This window comes from Onychostoma macrolepis, chromosome 07 (assembly GCF_012432095.1).
Source record: "Onychostoma macrolepis isolate SWU-2019 chromosome 07, ASM1243209v1, whole genome shotgun sequence".
NCBI lineage: Eukaryota > Metazoa > Chordata > Actinopteri > Cypriniformes > Cyprinidae > Onychostoma > Onychostoma macrolepis.
This window is the reverse complement of record NC_081161.1, coordinates 9,359,582-9,382,394: the sequence shown is the minus strand read 5'-3', so window position 1 is coordinate 9,382,394 and position 22,813 is coordinate 9,359,582. Positions and strand designations below refer to the sequence as shown.

Below are 22,813 nucleotides of genomic sequence, written 5' to 3'. Positions count from 1 at the left end.
CGACCAGTTTAAATCAGCCCAAACCAGCATCCCATGCTTCAAAACATACCATACCAGCATATGTTTTTTTTTCTAACAGGGAACAGTTTTGCTGCTTACTATTTTTTGGAACATTTTGTTCTGTTCTTTTATGAATAGAAAACTAAAAAAGAACAGCATTGATAATAAATCAGGCTGATAAAAATTCTGATTTACATCACTGAAATAAATTACATTAAAAAAAAAAACATTAAAAGTATTTTGAACGGCTGTGTGTGTGTATAAAAATGTATCTAAATATCTATATATCTAAATAAAAATAGATATAATATACTTTTTTACTCTTACTCAAGTAACTATTCAGACTATTACTTTTACTTTTACTTGAGTAAATATTTCTTCAAGTACTTTTACTTTTACTTGAGTACAGTTTTTGGGTACTCCACCCACCTCTGATGATAACATGCTTTGCATGTATGCAACCATAAGATGTTGAGCTGACGAAAATCCATCTTAAATGCATTAAACAACACTCATCTGTCAGTAGGGCAAGCCACGTAGGATTGTGATTTTAGCATGTATCATGTATAAGACAACTTGAATCGTGCACTTTTCCAGCAGTATCTCACGCTGTGTCCTTAATTATTTTTCACATGCGTTTGCAGCATCAAAGTATATAGATATAAATGATAATGTCCCATTCTAGAGGGGAAACTCAGTTTAAGATTACATTTCGCACACAAAGAAGTTCCACACATGCAGTGGTTAAAACAACACTGTATAATGGAAAGACCCATGCTGAAAAAATTCTATTCAAATAGGTGTACTGTTATACCTCTGTTATGTATGTTATGTGTTTTCTTCATGGAACATGATTTGTTTTCTAAAAATGTTCATATTATTATTATTATTATTATTATTATTATTATTATTATTATTATTGTATTTTCCATACAATGTCAGTGTATATAGTGAGCATGTTCCAAAAAAGATTTAAAAAATCACCATTTAGGTCACTATTAATTCCCACTTCTGTGAACAGTGATGACTTAAATTTGGGTCTATTCATCACACTAAGTTAGTGGATATAGTAGATATATCCACTTTTATTGTGCTTTTCCCCCTTCCTTTTTGAAGCTTGACAACCTGTAGTTGACAACGGTCTTAAACATTGCATTAATTAACACTTATTTTACACAATATTTTCTCAAAATTCACTGCAAAAATGTTTGCTATCAGTTGACAAGCTGTCAGTTTTGACATAAGAGGGAGCTAACATTTTTATTAATAACAATATCAGCCAATTAATCAGCCTGTCAAGAACGTCTATCAGTTTCATTGAGGTATAATAGCAGTAAAAGCTCAGAAAGCTGTTCGTTCTTCTTAGTATTTCATGGTTTATTCACTGTTAGCCGTCACGAAGCTGGAATGCTACTCAGGCATTTTTCTCACTACAGCTCCCAGATGGTCTTTGGCTTGCAGGGGTTTACAGGCTTTTTTTTTTTTTCCTTGTTTTGTTTTTTGAAAAGGCTGCTGAGCTCTTTATTTTCCACTGAGAGTTGGTCTTATGCTAGTGAAGTACATTTAAAAATGTTGAAATAGAGCATGAAAGCAGTGATCCTGACAGCCTGCCTTTTTCTCTATTCCCTTTTTCTTTTTAAGGACCTCTTCCTTAGTGCTTCTCCTGTATCAGGGCGTCTGTGCCAATGAAGCCTTTTTATTTGGCCGAGATTGAGTGCAGCGAAGCGGGCCGGCCCTATTACCACTGCGCCACAGTGCAGGAGATTGCCTGCCTCGGCCATCTAATTGCGGACATCAGCTGAAAGGCTGTTGCTCTGCAGTGGTGAGCAGACAGCCAGTCTCAGATTCATTGCTCCATTGGCTAGTTAAAGCACCAGGCTGTCTTTGTTTGGGGACATGGGGAGGCTTATAGGCTATGGTGTGCTCTGTCTGCTCACTAATCTTATAATGTTCCCTGGCAAGGGCTGCTCACCCTTTGCTGCCCTCCTCTGCACTGGACAATATGAATCTCTCATCACACTGCTTATAGCTGGGACACACTGGCAGGATCCCAGCCTGGAGAAAAAAAATAAAGTCTTTCCACTTATCTGGCTCCCTGTCAGCAGATAGTTGTGGCTGCGCACACATTTTGCACTCTGCTGGTTGAGTGTTTTGGAATACATGCGGACATGGTGTGAGCTGTCTAAAATGCTCTTCGGGGAAGGGCTTTTGCATCATGTTTTCCGTTTTAAAGGAGTTTTTGTGGGTTAAATACAATTTAAGCTCAGTTGACAGCATTTGTGGCATGATGTCAGTTGCCGCAAGAAGGTATTATCAGCTCGTTTCTCAATTTTTAAAAAACAGAGAAAATGTGTGCACTATATTATTCTTGCAGTGGAAGCTTAGCAGGCAATCGTCCAGAACCAAAAAGCATAAAAATATGCTACTGTCTAGGGCTGTGCAATTAATCGCATGCGATTGTCTTGTGCATCTCATCAGTAAAGCCGGTTCTGTGATTAGTAGTAAATCTCCATCACGTGCTTTCAGATGGAGCTGCATTTAATACACAGAGCATAGATCACTGACAAGCTACGCAATATTGCGTTCATAAACGTGTGACATATACTACTGTCACACTGTTTTGAATTATTAACCATAACACTTAAATCAATAGGTCACCAAAATGAAAATTCTGTGCTTAATTATTCACCTTTGTATTACCCCAAAGCCATGTGACTTACTTTCTTTCATTATGCTCAAAAGAAGTTTTGAAGGTTGTACTAGTCCCTCTTTTTCATTCACTAACAATGAATGGGGACTGGAGTTTTCAGGCTTTAAAAAGGGCAAAAAAGCAGTATAAAATTAAAATGGAAGTAGCCCACATGACTTGTGCACTATGTTCCAAAGTTTTTGAAGCTATAAAATAGCTTTGTGTGATGGACAATCCAAAATTAAAGTCATTATTCTCAGACAATTTTCCAATCCAGCGAGCTGTTAATTACTGCGTCCGGATCATCTAGTCAGTGAGTTGAGAAACGAGAAATTTATTTGTCAGACTAGTGAATAAATCATTTATGCCGGTGTTTGAACCAGATTAACTGATTAAATGAAATTACAATTTTGCAGTCGACTCAAAATGTGAATGGCGTGAATATCATGAACACGTTAAGAAAAGCAGGGTCAGATGTAGAGACTTTCAGTGGATAACGACTTGAAATTGTGATCTGTTTCTCACACAAGACTATTATATAGCATCAGAAGTCTAATATTGACTTGTAATATGGCGCACAGACTTATGGAATGGTGAGGGTTGGTAAATGATAACAGAATTCCTTAAAAGCTATTTTGTAATTGCAAATATAATGAAGGTTTCCAATCCAAACATGTTTCCTAAACACTGTCACCATTTGCCAGATTTTAGCAGAGTTATCAATTAATATTGCATAACCACAAGTTCATTCACCTAAAGTGGTAAATTTATAAGCTCAAAAAAAAAAAATCACATTTCTGCTTTAAAACCTAGACTTCTGAAACGGAAATTACAAACCTACACTGTAAAAAAAAAAAAAAAAAAAGGTTTAGCCAACTTAAAATTTTAAGGCAACCAACTTCAGCAGATTTTTGAGTTTGCTCAACTTTGTTTTTGTGGGAGATTATCAAATTTTTGTTGTATAAACTTAAAACAACAAGTTGAGAACTCAAAAATCTGCTGAAGCTGGTTGCCTTAATTTTAAGTTGGCTCCACTTTTTATTTATTTTTTTTATACAGTGTATGAGCAGAACAAGCCTACACTACTTTCTAATAATCACCAAGCTACATCTGCGTTCCATAGAACTTAAGTTATATTTAACCCACAATATTACTTTAATGACTGATGTTGAGATTGTATCTTATCTCAGTGATACGACTGAAGCTTTTGAATGCAAGCCCTTATTTGGTGGATGGATATGAAAGTGACATGCCTTTTCAATTAGTCAGGTATTGAAACTGTCACGCGGGGGAGGGGAGAGCTGGCCAGTGCAGTTCAGCAGCATTAAATCCCAATTAGCCATGGAAGGATGAAAGGGAAACATTTTTGAGTTCATTCTTTGATCAAGATTATTATATTCTGAACATTAGCCGTATATATCTCTTCCATTGTGTCTGTAGGCTTCTTTTTGTTAAAGCAGTTGGCTTGAATTTGAGATTAGTTCCTTTGTCAAACAAAGCACCTCTCTTACTTTTATTCACTATTTAATTTGAGATGCATATATAGAGGCTTCATGAAGGTTGTCTTACAAATAAGAAGACTGAGGCAGAGCATTCAAGGAAGCTATTAAGAAATAGTGCTGTTAGTCTTTTGTTCAGTAATCCTCCCACCGGCCCATCATGCAATCTGTCATCCTTTTAAATGAGTCTTAGCCCACACACTTAATCTTTGCACTCTGCAGTTACTTCTCCCATTAAAATTCTTTTAAAAGCATGTTTTTGTGAGACTTTTCAACATAAAATCAAAATTTAAGCTTTTTACTTTCATAATACATGTTCCAAGTTTCATTGTGCACAATTTATCAGTGCACATTTCTCCAAAGAAAACAAGAGAATTATCTCTATAAATCACACCCCCCTCTAAAATGACTTTCTGTAAGGTGAGCGATATGAACAAAATCTTATTTGACATGAGTAATTTTACGTTATATATCATGATATAATTTTTTGTTGTAGTTTCATTTTTGTTCTCAAACATAAGAAGAGAGGCACAATAGGACAAAAACTAATGAAATTTATTACAAATGAAATAAACAGTGCTGTAAGTTTACCGGTGGCTGTAGATTACATTACATTATATAAATTTAGATTCTTAGTAAAGTAAAGTGGTTTTCTATGCTGCTTTTGTTGTGTAATTATCATTAACAGCACAGACAGCAGCAGGTATATTAGGCAGCTGTCATTTTAAGACCAAATGCAAAGATCCAATGTATTGACACATCTGCTTTCTCTCCCAACTGTTACATTCACTAGTGGGTTTTTTGACTGATTTGGATTTTTTTTGTTGGCTGATGCCGACAAGATTTCCATATTCTCTTTTGCGGCTTATTGCGCTTAAACATTTTTAACATCAAGCATGCCTCGCATTTATATGCATTGCTCAATATAATAACAAAATCTCTGGTGATAGACACTTTATATTATCGACATGATATATATTATCATATTGCCCAGCCATAACTTTGTGTTTTTGCCAATGTCATTTAGGCCACACAGGCTATTGCATAATGTTAACTAATAGCAAAACAAATACTTATTCTAATAGTACACTATTTAGATGCTATTTGGCTCTATTCTGGTATAGAGAAGCCTGTTTTCACCATTTCAGTCAGTTGCACATGGGTAAAAATCCTGCCATTTATTTCCCTCAAGAATGTAGGATTACTAAATTAAACGAAATATTCAGTAAATAAAATGGGTTTCATGTTGCCTTCAAATATTCTCTGCAGTGAGCGGTTAGGCTGAATTATAGGTCTGCTTTATTTGCTGTAGTTTTGGAGGGAAAACATTGTCAGTTATACAGAAAAAGCTAAAGTAAGGTGAAAATTGTCCTTTGGAGAAAGCAGCTGGGTACACCACAAGTTATATGTCAAGTTATCTTATTACACTGAAGCTACTTCATATTTGTTTTATAAATAGTAAATATTAAAAATAGTCAGCTGGTATTGTGTGTTCTAATTTGTTTTAATACATGATTTAGCAAACAAAGAAACAAAGAATCTCCAAAAGAGGCACATTAAATTATAATACGAGACTGTTGCTGCTAATCAATAAAATAGCTTTGATTCTGAGAAGCTGCATGATAACAAAAACAGCAACACTATGAGCTCACTAATGAGAAATGTAGTTAAACAAACAGCTTTTCTATTTGTAGATAAACTTGTTACCCACAATGACCAGTGCATCATTTATTGTATTTTCAACTTAGAGATTTGACGTTGGAGTCTAAAAGGAGATTTTGCAGCCACAATGTTAAAAACCAGATTCAAAAACACTTACGCCTAGTTATGATTACTAGCACTGTTGTCTTCATTACTGCACACCAGCTACAGCTGCTTTTGATGTTGTAACTGTGCTGTTTTATGTGTTCAGTTATTCCAAATATTATATTTCTGTTATGTGTGTAATGGCTTTCTGTCTGTTCATTTTACCCAGTGGTTCTTACTTAGGGACCCAGATTTTACAGTGTTTTTAACGCCCAAGTGAAGTTCCTAGTTTCAAAATAGTTAATATATTAGTCCTTCTCTTGCATAGTTTTGATCATGGTTTTTGATAAGGACATGTTACACACAATAATTTGGCCAAATTCTGTTGACATGTTCAAGCAGAGTTTTGGTGGACACATCCGGTGACATGAGCAACAATGTATATTGTAATCACACTGCAAGACTGTTAAATTGAGTTGAAGAAAGGTTATTAAAATGCTAAAAAAAAGTAAAAAGAATTGTTGACCACTAGCAACTAAAAACAGATATTTCCCCTCATATTTTATGCATTTAAAATGTTTAATGTAAGGTTTGTATTTCCACATTTAACCTTACATACTTTAATGTTAGGCTTAGAACAAAAATGTTCAAGGTACTTGTCAGCCTCTCATCTGCTGATCTTGAAGCGACATTTCCCAACAAGCATTTCAATCAGATATGTGGGCGTATCGCAACATGAGTGTAAGTAAATCTTGCAGTGGCTGAATTTATCCACATCTCCTGCGAGACAACTCAAGTATGCAGAGGGACCTCATATCTGCAGCACTCTTAAAAGCCCTGATTGTGTCAAGCTCTCTTTGTCGCTTTTAGTGTGGGGGTGGGGGGAGGAAATAGTGTTGTGAAAAGCTTGTGCTTCTTGAATGCAGTGATACAATCATACGACTCTCTGATGGTCGGGAGGAAATAAGATGACCTGTGCCTTCCCGCGACAGATTAGATAGATGTCACCTTTCTTATGAAAGTGCCAGTCAATTTCGCCTCTCCTGTGTGCTGCCTATCAATTACGGGGAAGAGAAGCCTTTCACAGCCGCTGTGCTTTCTGTGCGTGGTAACCAAGTGACTGAACACAGCTCATTGTTTCCTCTCTCTCTTTTCAGTATCCCCAGATCAGCGAGGAGTCGACTTCTCCATTTGTCTTCATTTGCTCCAACCCCCAGGAGTCGGTGGTGAAATTTCCCATGAAAGGGAAACACAAGATTTGTAAGTCCTGTCTGCCTCTTTTCATGTGCCGGCTTTAGTTGTTCACCCTTGCTACACTCTCAGATGCACATTTAAACATATGCGGTAAACCTAGTGAGCAGCCCACTGGGGCAGCAATTTTAAGCATCATATAGGCCACCACACACACACACACACACACACACACACACAAAGAAAGGTAGGCAGCTTCATTATGCTCCCAATAAGACACTTTTTAACCAAATTCTAAGGCAGTATCACACACGGTACTGTGCAGAAGTCTTTAGATTCTTAAAAAACCCAAAAAAACATTTATTTTAAGATGTTTAATTATATCCAGTTATGTTTATTATACAGTATTTGCACAAGGAATGTTGGCACACCAAAGCAAAAGATATAACGTTTTAAATAAAATGTTTTTGAGAAACATCTTACTGTATATCCTTGGTATAGAAGGCAATCACCAAGCCTGGTGAAAATATAAATTTGTTAGATAAGGCAAAGGCAGTGTTGATCATAAAAAATCTTGTATTTTATTTTGTATTTTGAGTTTCATGACATTAGTATAGTGACTTGCTAATGCCAAACTCAAAAAATGAGTGTCCAGTGAGAAACTATTTCTTCACATCTAGACAGTAGGCATCGAGTCAGCTCACTAGATTTTGAAACAGAGCTATGATGATGTTGCACATCATCTATTGCTGCAGCTGAACTTGCAGGGTATTCAAAATATTATTATTTTCATAATTACTTTTGTGGATGTTTGTTTACTCCACATGCAAGATGATGTTGTCCTCACTATCATCATTTTGCTTTGGTTCCCTTTGGTTGTGATCAAGGTGTTCATTCATTTGATTTATGCAGACCTATTTTCACATGGTGGATCATATCTTTAGGCAATGCCAGTAATAATGGTAGCATATTTGATTGGCATGATTTTGGAGAGACGCCCAGACAATTTCCATACAAATATACTATAGAAACCCATGGTAATACTGTGGAGATTGATTGCTTGAAATCGTACCATAGTGTATGATTGAAGAAGGCAGTTAACGTAAAAATATTCAAACAATATGAAACAAATAGTTGTTGGTCTGTATAAAAACAAATGTACTCCAGCTGGTCCTTTTCCCTGGGTTTGACGTCACAGCTCAGCATAGTCACTAATTAAAGATTTGGGAAGCTTCAGAGTGGTAAGTCACATTGCATTTACAGTGTTGGTGATCAGCCCCCCAAAAAAACTCATGGCAGTGTACTTCTGGGAGGTCCTGCACCAGCTGAGCAAGTGCCATTGAGATGAATGGGATTGCTAACGGATGAATGTTAGCTTTCTTCTAAGAACGATAGACCTCCTTGTTCCAGTCACATGATCCAAGTTTTGTCACCAGACCTATAGGATGAAAGAAAAGAAAACTTCGACCTGCAAATATGCCTATATGAATGCATTGTTTTTCATCCACCATAATGTTCACAGGAAATCTCTGCTCTTAACGGAGGTGGTTTGGTGCCGTTTTCCCAGTCATTCTTCACAGCTTGACTGTCAACAGTGGTGTTATTTCACAGTACAGACTGGAAGCATTTCACACTTGGATAGTATCTGCGTGACGGTTCCTCCTTAATCACATTTACACATTCTTTTCTGTTTAACCTGCTTAGCTTCTCAAATAAAAATGATCAATTAATTATATAACTTCAATGATAGTAAATGCGTGAATTCTCGGGTGGAAAGCATCTCTGACAAGCATGGGTGATTGCTTTTACAAGAGCATTGGCGACTCACTGTTCAGGGTCTTTTGTTTTCACATAAAGGAAGCACAAAGCCAGGCCCTCAAAAGCGATCCTTCCCTCTGACATTCGAAGCTCCCTCCTTCCTGCACCAGCTTTTCATATCGTAATGGAGAATTTTATATCCATTTTGACCTTGTGTCTAGCCACCGTTTCCCATTCATTTTCATTCTCTCCTAAGCTGCCAGAGCTCTCAGGAGAGCCGACCTCTGTGAACTCCTCACGAGGTGGATGGGGGAGGAGATATGGACTGATAAGCTGGGAGAGCAGTGAAGAGTAAGAAGTCACCACAGAGATGTCCTGCCCTTTACCTCTCCCGTGTTTTCCATGGTTTATCCAACATTAGGGTCAAGGTGTCACCCTTTTGGTCCTGACGCACTGAAAAAGGCCTGTGAGCCAAAACGCTTCTTTTTCCTCCATGTGTAAAATAAAACATTAGAAAAAAATGAGATTTTCAAAGGCAAATCACAGCTGAATTTTTGAGGTAATAGGATTTATGCACCAAAATGAGATAAGAGAGTGTGGTGTAAATAACCTTTTTTCCAGACTTTTTCTGTACCCCATCATCCCAACAGCGTGTTGATATATGGATTAGCAATCACAAAAAGATGCTTGCGGTCTCCGAGAACGAAGCTATTATGGAAAACTGACTTGTATAATAGAACGCCATCCATCTACCCCTCATTGTTGCTGGAATTGCTGACATTTAGATGTGGGAAATTTGGACTCTGTCATTCCATTACAAAGAAATTTCCATTCGCTGATTAAAATGACTGTATTAAAGCTGTGTGGGTGCTGAGGATGAAATCCTGTCATTTCATCTCCGCACAGAAGGTCATCCTCGCTACATCGAGCTATCGGAGATATCCTGACGAGTGAGTGGCTTCAGCCATGTGTGAATATTGCAAGCTCACATCAGTGATTCTGTTACATGCTAGCCTTTTAAAGGCTAAAGGTTGTCTCTCTCTTCTTGCTTTATTCGAATCAATACGGCTTCAATATCCAAACAAGCGTGCTTTGCAAGCTGCATGTATTAATAATATGCAGCCCAGCTTCTAGCATTCTGTGCTGAACTGCTTTGTTGAAGGACAGACTTGAAGTAGATGATCTGTTTATTTCCTCAAAGGAAACCATTTTTGTCTGGATTAACCAACTGTACTGTATTAAATAAAGCTTTATTTTAATAAAAAGGTCACTTTTTTTGTGCTTCTGCAAAGTTATAGCCTGGTCTCTGACTATTGGCATAATGTCTGGTTCACTTGGCAGTTTATTCTGGCTAGAACTGCCCACCTAGACCAAGAGGAAATTGTCTGACCAGAATGTAAAACGTCCAATTGTAGTTTGTTTAATTTTTCCATGCCATTTAAGGCCAACTTTATCTACAAAAGTTGATACCACAAAAATAAACTGACTCACACACTTTGGAGTTATTGTTTCATTTCAGTTAATGAAAAGAGGACTGATATTTGTTTTATTCCCCAACAAATTTGGGAACCCCTGGACTATTTCACAGACTGAACAAAGTGAAATACTGTTCCTCACATGGATATCTAGTTACTTCCTACTGAGATCTCTCAGCTCCTTTAACACTTTTTACCATATTTAAATCCATTCTGCAGATTTCTGCCAGATTGTCCCACACAATTGGTGAGGAAAGTGTGCTAAATCACCCACCAGTTACCTCACCACCCACTAGCTACCTTACCAAGGGGCTACAGTAGCCTGCGGCCATCAGCTTATTGACAACTTCTACTCTTATCGCCCTTTCTTTTTCTCCCTGCAGTGCCCTTGTTTCTTTTTCCCTTCATTTCTCCACTATCTTTTTTTCATTCTCTTCCATAGGGTAAGTAAAAAGAGAGGTTTTGATTTATTCATGGACTCCTTTTTTATATTCATGTATTTTCCAGGGCTATCTGGGTGCGGTGGAATTTCTTGCTTCAGCAGCTGCTGGGATGCTCGACAGAAATCGGGTTTCAGGTCTATTGAGCCTTGTGGTGGGGGGAGGGAATGTGTATCGGGGGGTTATATATTACCCAGGAAATGTGCAGCAGGCTTCAGAGGTGACAGGCTGTGTTTATTACAGATCTGTCACGCAGCTAATGGGCAGCCGGGAACTGGCTGCTTCACTAATGTGCAGGAGAAGCGTGCAGTGAACAAGAGAACTTCAGTGCTGAGAGTAGGGCTCCCTCCCCCCTCTTTGCCCTTTAAACTCAAAGCAGTGACAGTGATCCGCAAACAGGGAAAAGGCGAACGAATGTCACCTGAAATGCACAGAAGTTACAACACTGCATGCTAGTAGATAAGTAGTCACTTAGCAGACGGGTTTATCCAAAACAACTTAGAGTAGAACTTACTGGCTAGAATTTTTTTTAAGGGCTTTTTTGGCATTTACACTGATTTTTGGGTGTTGATAGGAGAAATGGATTTGTAACATTTTAGATTGTGTCAATTGAGCTAAGAATCAAAATATGTAAACAACAGACATGCAAAGAGCAGATATGCGAGTTCTGTGGTTTTAGATTTTGTGTTGGTCCTGTGCTAGTTATGATTTCAAGATATGTTCCTCAAAATCTTCTGTTAGTCCTGGAAGAACGTTCCTGTCAGTGGAATTTAGTCCTAACCCTGGTGTAAAGTAATCTTAAAGGGATAGTTTGTTCACCCAAAAATGAAAATTCTGTCATTAATTACTCACGCTCATGTCGTTCCAAACCTGTAAGACCTTCGTTCTTCTTCAGAACACAAATTTAAGATATTTTTGATGAATTCCGAGAGCTCTCTGACCCTCCCGTAGACAGCAAGGATCCTTACACAATCAAGGCTCAGAAACGTAGCAAGAAGATCGTTAAAATAATCCATGTGACATCAGTGGTTCAACCGTATTTTACGAAGCTACAAGAATAGTTTTTGTGTGCAAAGAAAACAAAGATAATGACTTTATTCAACAATTCGTCTCCTCCGAGTCACCCTGTAGCACCATTTTGGAGAGTATCACATATGTAAACAACATATGTAACGTATGTACACGGATACGTTGTTTATATTCAAATCAAAGCGTACACAACATAAACAGCGTATCAGCGTATGGTGCAGCTGACACAGAACAGCATACGTTGTTTATGTAAGTGATACTCTCCAAAATGGCGCTATAGGGTGACGCAGAGGAGACGAATTGTCGAATAAAGTCGTTATTTTTGTTTTTTTTGCGCACAAAAAGTATTCTCGTAGCTTCGTAAAGTTACAGTTGAACCACTGATGTCACATGGATTATTTTAACGATCTCCTTGCTACATTTCTGAGCCTTGATCGTGTTAGGATCCTTGCTGTCTGTGGGAGGTTAAGAGAGCTCTCGGAATGCATCAAAAATATCTTAATTTGTGTTATGAAGATGAACGAAGGTCCTACAGGTTTGGAACGACATGAGGGTGAGTAATTAATGACAGCATTTTCATTTTTGGGTGAATTATTCCTTTAAAGTCAAGCACCTAGCACATGTCTGGTTTTCTGTTCTTAAATGACAAATCCAAAATTTGGAAAACAACAGGGCAGTGTGTAAACAATCTGCCCAGCTTGTTAAATTCTTTGGAAGTGGAGAAAGGATGGAAAAGCGTGTTGAATTTTTCACTCCCCTAACCTAATGCTTTTCCAGGAACTCGTCCTACTTGGCACAATCATGGTGTCCCTATATTATTACAGTGACAATCCCCCTGGAGAAACCTTGGGTTAAGTGCCTTACAAGGACACACTAATGTTGGTTCATGGCTCGTTCCTTATGAGGCTCGAGCCAGAAACCATCCAGTAGAGGCTACTCCACAACACCCCGTTTTTGCATGCGAGTGAACATAAGACATTATGTAACACATTTTCATGTTCACAGTGAACCAGTGTTTTTGGGAAACTGTTGGGTTGACTGAGTTTGTTCTTTAGAAATTGGCAGAAATAAAATGAGGCTCCTTTGAATAGGTTGTACTGTTGTGTACATTAGTGCAAATGTAAAAAGATTGAAAACTGTTAGCATTAGCACAAAGCTAACCATTTTTTTTGTTGTTGTTTCATGGCATCTTTAAGACCACACAACCCACTGAATGGACTCCTCATATTCCTACTTCTGTTCCTCACAGCCTTGTTTTCATTCATGTCACATTAAACGTGGCGTTTACCCTGCATAAGATCTGTTAATGTTTCTTAGTAACTGAAAACAAATGTAGTCTACTTTGAGAGGTGTCCTGGAGGCCATGTGGAATAGAGTTTAAGAGTTTAATTGCTGACTACTTTTCCAGGCTCCCACACAGGGTTGTTCACTCGTATCGTGCTGTGTGATCAAAATATCAACAAGCGGTTTAATATGCTTGTATATCTGTCTCCGTGATACAAGCCTTCAGTGCTAAGAAGGCTTGCTAGCTTTTAAAAAGAGTACTACATAAACATATAAAAGATATGTGTACGGTAAAAGGGAATGGGGGAGACCATTTGACAGTGCCAGAAAAAACCAAGAAAGCAAGCCTTTGAAGGTCCTGTGCACACAAGCGACGATCCAAAAATGCGGTTGGTATTTGGCTAAGAATTGAAAGAGATGTAGCTCTCATTTCAAACATAGTTCAGCCCAGCAAGAAATAAATGACGCAACTAGACCCAGGTCCTGTTATTTAAACACAGTTTGCTTGTTTGTCATCTTCAACTAGATTTTAAAAGCAGCGGCCCAGCTCTGAGGGTTTTCCACCTAGTAGACCCACCAGTTAATGCAGTCCATTCCAGGCACATGTAAAATAAATTAAATTGTAATAAAATAAAAATTAAGTGTGAGTGTAGACCGCTTTCTGCTACATCTGGTAAAATCTTTGTTTAAAAAATACAATTGCAAATTACGTTTTACGTTTTACGTGTCAGCGTTCTTGAAATCTTATGAAAAATATATTATTACCTAAATATTCACACTATAAATGCTTTTTCTTTGGAATTCTCTTTCCTTGGATTCTTTGGTAAACATTAATTATCTGTGCGAAAAACAGTATGAAAGACTGAAATGTTTATGCACAATCAGGGTACATTAATGCTCTTTAAAGCAACATTGCTTTTGTGAGTAACTGGCAAACCGCGCTCCATTATGAAATGATTAGAGCACAACGAAAGGAATCGTGTGGGCAACACTTACTGTATCGCATCTATTGTATTGTACTGAGCTTTTTTCATCAAGGTTTTGAATTCTGGTTAATGTCTGTGTGAATGATGAGTATGCTACTCTAGTGCTCTCATCTAACAGACACCCGATAGTGAGTATTTTTTTTTTTTTTTTTTTTTTTTAAAGAAGTCCTTTATGTTCAGATTATGCATATAATGAAAACACTAGAACATCTTGAAAAGAGTTTTACTGTGTTGACTGTCGTAACTGAATGCGACATGCTGTTTAAATGTTGAATGGAGAATGACTTTTGCAATGGAGGAAAGAGTTTCTGTGAACTTAAACTTAACAACCTAATATACTGTCTGTTTCTCAAATAAAGCAATATTAAGTAGAAATCAAGTATAGTACATATTTATAGTGCTTTTATAGTATTTTTCTTTCTTTTTTTTTTTTTTTGGATTGGATTTGGCTTGGTCCCATCTGATAACCCAGTCTGTCAAAAATGTCTGTATTAGACCAATACTGAGTATCAAATCGGCAAATCGCAAATAAAGATTACACTAAGTGGTATTGCACAAAATAATGTTTTTCAGTCCCCTTCAAGTCTCTTCCTCATCTTTAGTTGTTCAGAGAAACTGATTGTCCTGGCTTGGCATGTTGGACACCTCAAAACCATCCACCGTCACAGCAGGAAAGCACCAGAGTCTACAAATGGCTTGCTTTTAGCTGTCTCCACTCATTACGCTGGAAAAGTATTTCAGCATTGAAAAAAAAGACACAGTTCACCCTTAATGTCTCTCCCTACAGAATGGCAGTAGTTCTGTGGTCCTGAGAGGCAGATCTGCAGTGATCTGGCATGATGTTGCCCTCCATTTGTTACCAGTAATGACCGCTCTGCTTAGAGAGCCCAAGTCCTCAGAAAAGAGCGATGGAGATCGTGTCTATGTGCGGGCTGCCAGCTGCTCCCATGTTTCTCATGCTGTCTGAGGTTTAATTTTCCCACTGCAGCACGTATGAATAATGATATGAGGCAAAGAGCCCTCTTCTTTATCTTAATTTAATCCTAATTTACACAACAGCCAACTGCAATAGAGCACTAGTAACAGTGTGGGAGTACTGAAGTCCCACACCATATGATGACAAAGATTACAAGGTCTCGGTTTGGTGTTGTCAAGCTTGTTTTTACAGGCTCATCTGTCGACAAATACATCTACTACTTTGTTACTGGAAGTAGGAACCCTTGACTCTGTGCCCTCAGCCTCTGCCAAGATGGCCATTTAAGCTCTTAAAACATTAATGCATGAGCGAGAGAGAGGAAGATGGTGGGAGTAAATGGAAAGACTGTGTGCATAGATGAAAGTCGAGTTGCTGGTCTCTGATTACTGTTGTTGCTCATTTGCACCTTGCATCTTCAAGTGTTGCATGAGCACTTTTGTTTGACAGAAGAAAAAAAAGAATCAAATATCTAAAAACACACAAATTATATTTTGCAGTAGGGCTTCCATCTCATAAATGCCATTTTATATTTTACAATTATACTAGTGCTTGATTTAAACTCCCATAATAACCTAAATATTCTTGCCTAGTTTTTCCTTCAGTTGCCTAATAAAAATGTTTGTTGACTTGGACTAATTGGAATATTGGATATCTATTCAAACTGTGGTCTACAACATTTGTTCTTAAAGAATTTTGTTTTTAAAAACATTGTATTAATACTACCAATAACTGCAGACGTTTAATAGGAAAATTGACCATTTTGTTTTCTAAGTGTTTCTTGAGTTCCAAATCAATGCATTATAGTAGGCTTAAATTAGATTTTTGTTGCAAGTGAAGCTGTATTTAGTTTGGGTCGTTTCCCTTTTAAATGAAGCCATTTTCTTAATGTTTTTTTTAAGGTTGAGGCCATGTTGTTCAATTTGTCCTTTCTGGAATTTTCCGAACTCGAGTAACTTCTGCCAAATGACAGATGAATTAGCTCAAAAGTGCTATAAAGTTTGATTGGATGCATTGGATATATATGAAATATATTGAATGTGAATTGTGCAATATGCCCAGACACTATCTACAACTGTTTTTCATTGTTTTTCCTTGCTCTCCGCAACCCTATCACAACATGCCTTGCATACTAGGTTGCCAAGCACAACACCTTAAATGAAAGCTTTGTTGTAACCACTTCAAATCAGTGGGTGTTTCCCTCTTCATGCTGCATTACTCCTTAAGTGGCTTAAAACAAAGACAGGGTTATCCCTTGACCATTTACTCATTGTGCAAATCTTACTGGAGAAGTACAATACTACTATAGGTCAACACAACTTGATTTACGCGTTTGTAGATTGTTGGAAAAAACATTTGACTTGTCTAAGCAGATTTGTGTAAAACACAGAATTGCTGTGAATATTTAATGTTATGTGTAGATGTTTGCTTACTGTTGGTATGACGTAGCTCTCAATTAACTTCAGTATCTTTATACCAAGAATCTGTCCAAGAAATTCAGTGAAATTCATATGCTTAGTGGTCAGAGGTCACAACTGTAATAAAGCTTGCTGGTGTTCATGTGAAAGGCCAGAGCATCGGTGCATCACACATCGCTTTCCTTCACGCTGCGTTTCTGTTCTGTTGAGTGTGAAAGGGACTTCAGAGATTCTTCAATGCTGTCTTGTGCTCTGCTCTCATGCTCGCCATGAATATTGCATTAACACATTCCCCACCATATGTAGCCTAGGTGCCCTGGCTACTGCTGCAAGTGCACTCAGCATGCAGTGAGAGTCACTCCCTTGCACTGACCTGCCAACAGCAGCAGCTCTGTATTATCTACAGCAAACATGCTTTTAGTTTTGTTGACAAGCTCCAACATGGAAATCAGTAGAATATGTAGATTCATGTTTGGGTGTTCTAACTGCCACCCAGCATACAGTTAAACAGTCTTTGAAACTTGATATAAATAAAAATGCCTGTCTGCTTCCTTCCAAATAAGATGGTTAAATTTTACATTTCGTGCCAGATATCTCCCAGTAAGGGATCCTCATAGCTTTTCTGAATGCCCTTTCCTAAGTGTTGATATTCAAACAGTCCAGTTGGCCTGATTGATGATCTCAATGATGTTAGCATGCTTGGATCGATTTTCGTGGCTTATGTGCTCATTACTCTCAAATCAAGTCTAGCCGGGGCTTTGACCCCAGGGACGTGGCTGAGGTGCCCCTTTAGCAGGCAGTGTAGGTTACAGTATGAGTGTTGTGGATTTCACTACATTGTGTACATTGTGTTGACATTCATTTTACATTTAAGCCTATTATGCATCTGCAGAAACTTTGTGATGGGGTTTAATTTTGTAAGTAGTGTTGTGCTCCTTTTTTGCTGATTATTGCATTTTGCCTTTCATGGTTATATCATTGTCTGCAGTCAGTGCACTGCAACAACAAAAAAACTGACTATAAATATATTTCTATCATGACAACTCTAATAGCTTAGCATGTAATGGATATGACAATATTAATGTATTTAGTTTTGGTGGACTAAATCTGCTATGCTGCTGTTGGGAATGGCATATAGGAAATCACCATTAGCAGATCTAGACTTGCGGAGCTGGGGAGGTGGAGGGTTTCTAATAACACGCTGCAAGACTTGCGTACAGCAAGCATAGACAAACTTTGCATTAAGGACCTATTAGTCTGCACCATCTGGAGTTTCATGACAGAACTACATGATCTTTTGCAATAGAGACATTTATGAAGCAGCACAAAAAATGATGTCATTCTGGAATTGAATTGCTCTGCAATTTAAGATTTATCCTCCAAAAATAAGTACATTTTTATACATTTCAATTCAGTTATAAATTTCAATGGAGTAATTTTTTTGTGGGTCATGTTTTGATCCTATAACAGTCTAGATTCTAGAATAAACTGTAGATGCTTTAAGAATTATTGTTTTTTTTAATCTTATGTTTGTAACAGGAAAATTATAAGATTGTCATCCAGTAAACTCTTTTTTTGATACCTTCAGGTAACAAAGAATTTTAGAGTGCTATTATGTTTGTGTGTATATAGTGGATCATGTCATGATGTATTGTAATGGCTTCAAGTTGTGGATCGTATATTTGAAATTGGCCAGGGGTGGGTAGGCTTGGTGCCTTTTTTTTATTTGGGCCACTGCCCCTCAAAATGTCTGTGCACAACCCTGTTTGACCCTGAATTCATGCGCTGACCATGCTTTCACACCTTAGTGAGTTGAGCTTTGGCTGCTTAAGTTCTACACAATTACCCAGCAATTTTCTGCATATCCCTGTCATAATGTGCATATATTTCTGAGCAGCTGGCCCTTCTGCTAACTTTGATAAAGCATCCAGAAATAAATTGTCTCTGTTAAAATATTTTTTTCCCCAACCAACCATGAGCAAGCAACTATAAGTTGCAGTAATACGATATAATGACTACCATTGAAATTGAAGACCTATAATGTTACTAGGGCAACCATTTTACAAAAGGACAATCTTAAGAATGTACTACAATTTTAACAGTGAATGAGACAAGTTTTAAAAAGAACAAAAATAAATGTATGATAATAGTGCATTGGATTGACACTATATTCTAAAGATTTTTTTGTGAACAACTACTTACATTTTGGTATGTTCAAAACAAAAATAGTGCGAAATGTACAGTAAATAGATTTTAAATTTCTCCTTTTGTGTAGATGGAGAAACTTTTTTTTTTTTTTTTGTATTACTGTAATGGTTAGGTTCCGGTTTGGATCTTATATTTTTGTTTTCATACAATTTCCCCATCTTGTATGAATTATGACTGGATTGGACAAGTGACTAAATCTTTCATGTTAAAATGAGTTTTAGTTCTAACCAACCACAGCAATCCACAGCAATGCTGTATTTCTCTTTAAGTGTAGATGGAAAAAGGAGTTTTTCACTGAAAACTGTCATGTCCTGCTTGATTAAAATATAATATTCTTATTCGCTTTTTTTTGGATGCATAGCTGATTATTAAACCTGGCTGAAAAGTCACTAAATGTCACGGTTGTCACTGTGAAATCATTTGGGGAGCTTGAAAAAGAGTCGGCACTGGTGTTAGTCATCTTTAATGTTTACTATCTCTCTTTTACCTGGACAGCAGCCACTGCCTGAGCTGAAAGAGGAATGTGTTGCTTTGAGAGCCTTGAGATATGGCTGGAATTTCCCCAAAAGGCTGCCGCAAACAAGACCGGCATGGCAGGCATTCTCTTCCTCTAATTGGGCTTTCACAATCAAAGATAAATCCTTTTTCAAACTGTCTGGTAGAATTTCTCCAGTACTTGAAAGCAACTGGACGTGCTTTTCCATTTGAATCAGACTCATAATTGAAGCGTGGCAGAGGAGACTGAAAAGATGTCCTTGTTAAGCAATCAAACGGTGTTTTGAACTGAAGATCCAGCCCCAGATCGTGACTGCAGTAATTAGAGAGCTTTTTGGTTATATTTGGAAACGCACTCATGCTTGTCTCTGGAGGGAAAAGCTGCTGCTTCTCTACTGCAGTGCATCAGCTGTTCACCTTCAAGCTGGATTTCCTGTTTTAAACACATTAAGGTCTATAGCATCAGAGCAAAACAACAAAAGATACCGGATCACTGCTGAAAAAATCATCCGACGTATGTTGGCCCTAAACTGTTTAGCCATTCAGACAGTGACACAATTTTTTCCTGGCCTCAAACACATTATCATTGTGCTTCAGTTGTTTGTTTCCACTATGACCTTTAAGTTGCTTGTACTCTGGTATTGACAGCTTACATGTGTGCTGTTCTGGAAACATGACTCAAAATGTTTAATATTTGTTTGTTTTTGAGAAAAAAAAAATAAAAAATCAACCTACAAGAAATTGTGGCTGAAATGAAAAATATAGAACAGCATTGTTTCAATTTGATTCCAAATTATGATCACTTGGTGCTTAAAAACAAACAAAAAATGTTTAAAGTAATGCACTTTCAGTGGAAGTCTATGAGACATTAAAAGGAATAAACATTAAAATAGGCACTTTTTCAAAATTATATTTTCCAAACTTTAATGTCATTCTCATTTTAGTATGCACAAAGTTGTAGAATTGTACACCAACAATCTCTATGCAAGTAAACCCCATCAACGATTACATCAGCAATGTGTAACTAGAAGTTAATACTGCTTGAACTGTAGTTCTAAAAGATCATTAAAAATGTTAACATTTAAAAGGACAAAGCAGCATTTGCATTTGTTAGTAAGTCAGTTTTGTTTGTTTTAACAAACATCATAATTGCAGTTAAAATTTGTACTTGGAGCCCACAATTAGTCATTTACAATTTACTAACTGCATTACAACCGTTTCACTATTAGAGAAAGATCATTTGATAATTAGAGTCATTTCCTATTGATGTTTCCCAGTGTGCTCTACAGGGACGAGGCTGTCTTGATGACTAAGGTTACACACAAACACACACTTCCTCATGGTAATTATCAGATCTTTATCTTATCTACAATATTTTGTGCCAGTGCCCTTGAAAGTGTGCTGATAAAAACCATGGCGAAATCACACAGCGCTTAGAATGACTCTTTGTTTTACATTTCAGTGCTTCCCACAGCTAGCCCCGGCTTTGTGTTGAGCTTGTTTTAATCTCCATAGCTCTTGTTGAGCTTATTGTTGTGCTTTTGAAAGAAGTGTATTTACACTCAGAGAGCTGTCTGTAGCCACCTCGGCTGAGCCCAGACCTCTCTCAGCAGGATAATCTGCAGTCTGATCTGCTCACCCCCTACATAGCAGCCAGCTCTGTCGTCTTTGTGGCGTACAGCGAGTGGGGGAGGGGCCCTCGCTCCTGTCTCCCCATGTATGGACTAGTTCTCTGTGAGCTGAAGAGGCCCTGAGTGCTCATGTTTATACTGAGTCCCCACAGGCTTTGTGTTCACCGGCTATAAGGTTCACACTTTGAGAACAGCAATTTTCCGTTTTTTTGACGAGTGGGAGGAAGCACCAGTGAGGATTTTTGACATGTCTGATGTTGTTGTTGCCATTGTCTTGCTTTCCGTAATGTCTCAGAAAGAAAAGATGTGGTAATGTTACATTTGTAAGACCCGATTCACCCTTATGAATGATTCATGTCAATGTGAATTGGTATTCACTGCCCACTTTATTTCCCTAATGTCCCTAATATTTCTTTGTAAAATGGTGTGAATGGCAAGGAAGTGGTGGAAGGAGAGGAAAAAGGACTTCATTGTGGTGGCACTGGAGATGCAAATGTATTATAGTTATGTTTATGTGTAATTATTTATATATATGTAAAAATATTTATATACATCTGCAGTCTTATGTTTATAGACCAATTGCATGAGTTCATGAGTCCCTTGTTTGTTCTGAGCAGTTAAACAGCCCACTATTCTTCAGAGAAATTCGCCAGCTCCTGCACATTCTTTGGTTTTCCAGCATCTTCTGCATGTTTGAACCCTTTCCAGAAGTAGCTAAATGATTTTGAAATCCATGTTTTCACATTGAGGACAATTCAGGGACTCTCCTACACAGCTATTACAAAGGTGGAAAACATTTACTGATGCTCAAGAAGGCAATAACAATCCATTAAGAACCAGTGGGTATACAGTGGGGCAAAAAAGTATTTAGTCAGCCACCAATTGTGCAAGTTCTCCCACTTAAAGATGAGAGAGGCCTGTAATTTTCATCATAGGTATACCTCAACTATGAGAGACAAAATGAGAAAAAAAAAATCCAGAAAATCACATTGTAGGATTTTTAAAGAATTTATTTGCAAATTATGGTGGAAAATAAGTATTTGGTCAATAACAAAATTTCATCTCAATACTTTGTTATATACCCTTTGTTGGCAATGACAGAGGTCAAACGTTTTCTGTAAGTCTTCACACACTGTTGCTGGTATTTTGGCCCATTCCTCCATGCAGATCTCCTCTAGAGCAGTAATGTTTTGGGGCTGTCGCTGGGCAACACGGACTTTCAACTCCTCAAAGATTTTCGATGGGGTTGAGATCTGGAGACTGGCTAGGCCACTCCAGGACCTTGAAATGCTTCTTACGAAGCCACTCCTTCGTTGCCAGGCGGTGTGTTTGGGATCATTGTCATGCTGAAAGACCCAGCCACGTTTCATCTTCAATGCCCTTGCTGATGGAAGGAGGTTTTCACTCAAAATCTCACGATACATGGCCCCATTCATTCTTTCGTTTACGGATCAGTCGTCCTGGTCCCTTTGCAGAAAAACAGCCCCAAAGCATGATGTTTCCACCCCATGCTTCACAGTAGGTATGGTGTTCTTTGGATGCAACTCAGCATTCTTTCTCCTCCAAACACGACAAGTTGAGTTTTTACCAAAAGTTCTATTTTGGTTTCATCTGACCATATGACATTCTCCCAATCCTCTTCTGGATCATCCAAATGCTCTCTAGCAAACTTCAGACGGGCCGGACATGTACTGGCTTAAGCAGGGGCACGCCTGGCACTGCAGGATTTGAGGCCTTTGTTACTTTGGTCCCAGCTCTCTGCAGGTCATTCACTAGGTCCCCCGTGTGGTTCTGGGATTTTGCTCACAGTTCTTGTGATCATTTTGACCCCACGGGGTGAGATCTTGCGTGGAGCCCCAGATCGAGGGAGATTATCAGTGGTCTTGTATGTCTTCCATTTTCTAATAATTGCTCCCACAGTTGATTTCTTCACACCAAGCTGCTTACCTATTGCAGATTCAGTCTTCCCAGCCTGGTGCAGGTCTACAATT

The 22,813-nt window shown here is 37.9% G+C and overlaps 1 protein-coding gene across 1 annotated transcript in view; it reads left to right on the top strand.

Annotated features, from left to right (window-relative positions):
• The window catches only part of trip4 (thyroid hormone receptor interactor 4), an 85,189-nt gene that overhangs the window by 47,098 nt on the left and 15,278 nt on the right, over window positions 1-22,813 (top strand). The window contains exon 12 of the mRNA XM_058781956.1: window positions 7,092-7,194. Within this exon, the coding sequence (XP_058637939.1) occupies window positions 7,092-7,194 (103 nt within the window). The remainder of the gene's footprint in view (window positions 1-7,091; window positions 7,195-22,813) is intronic.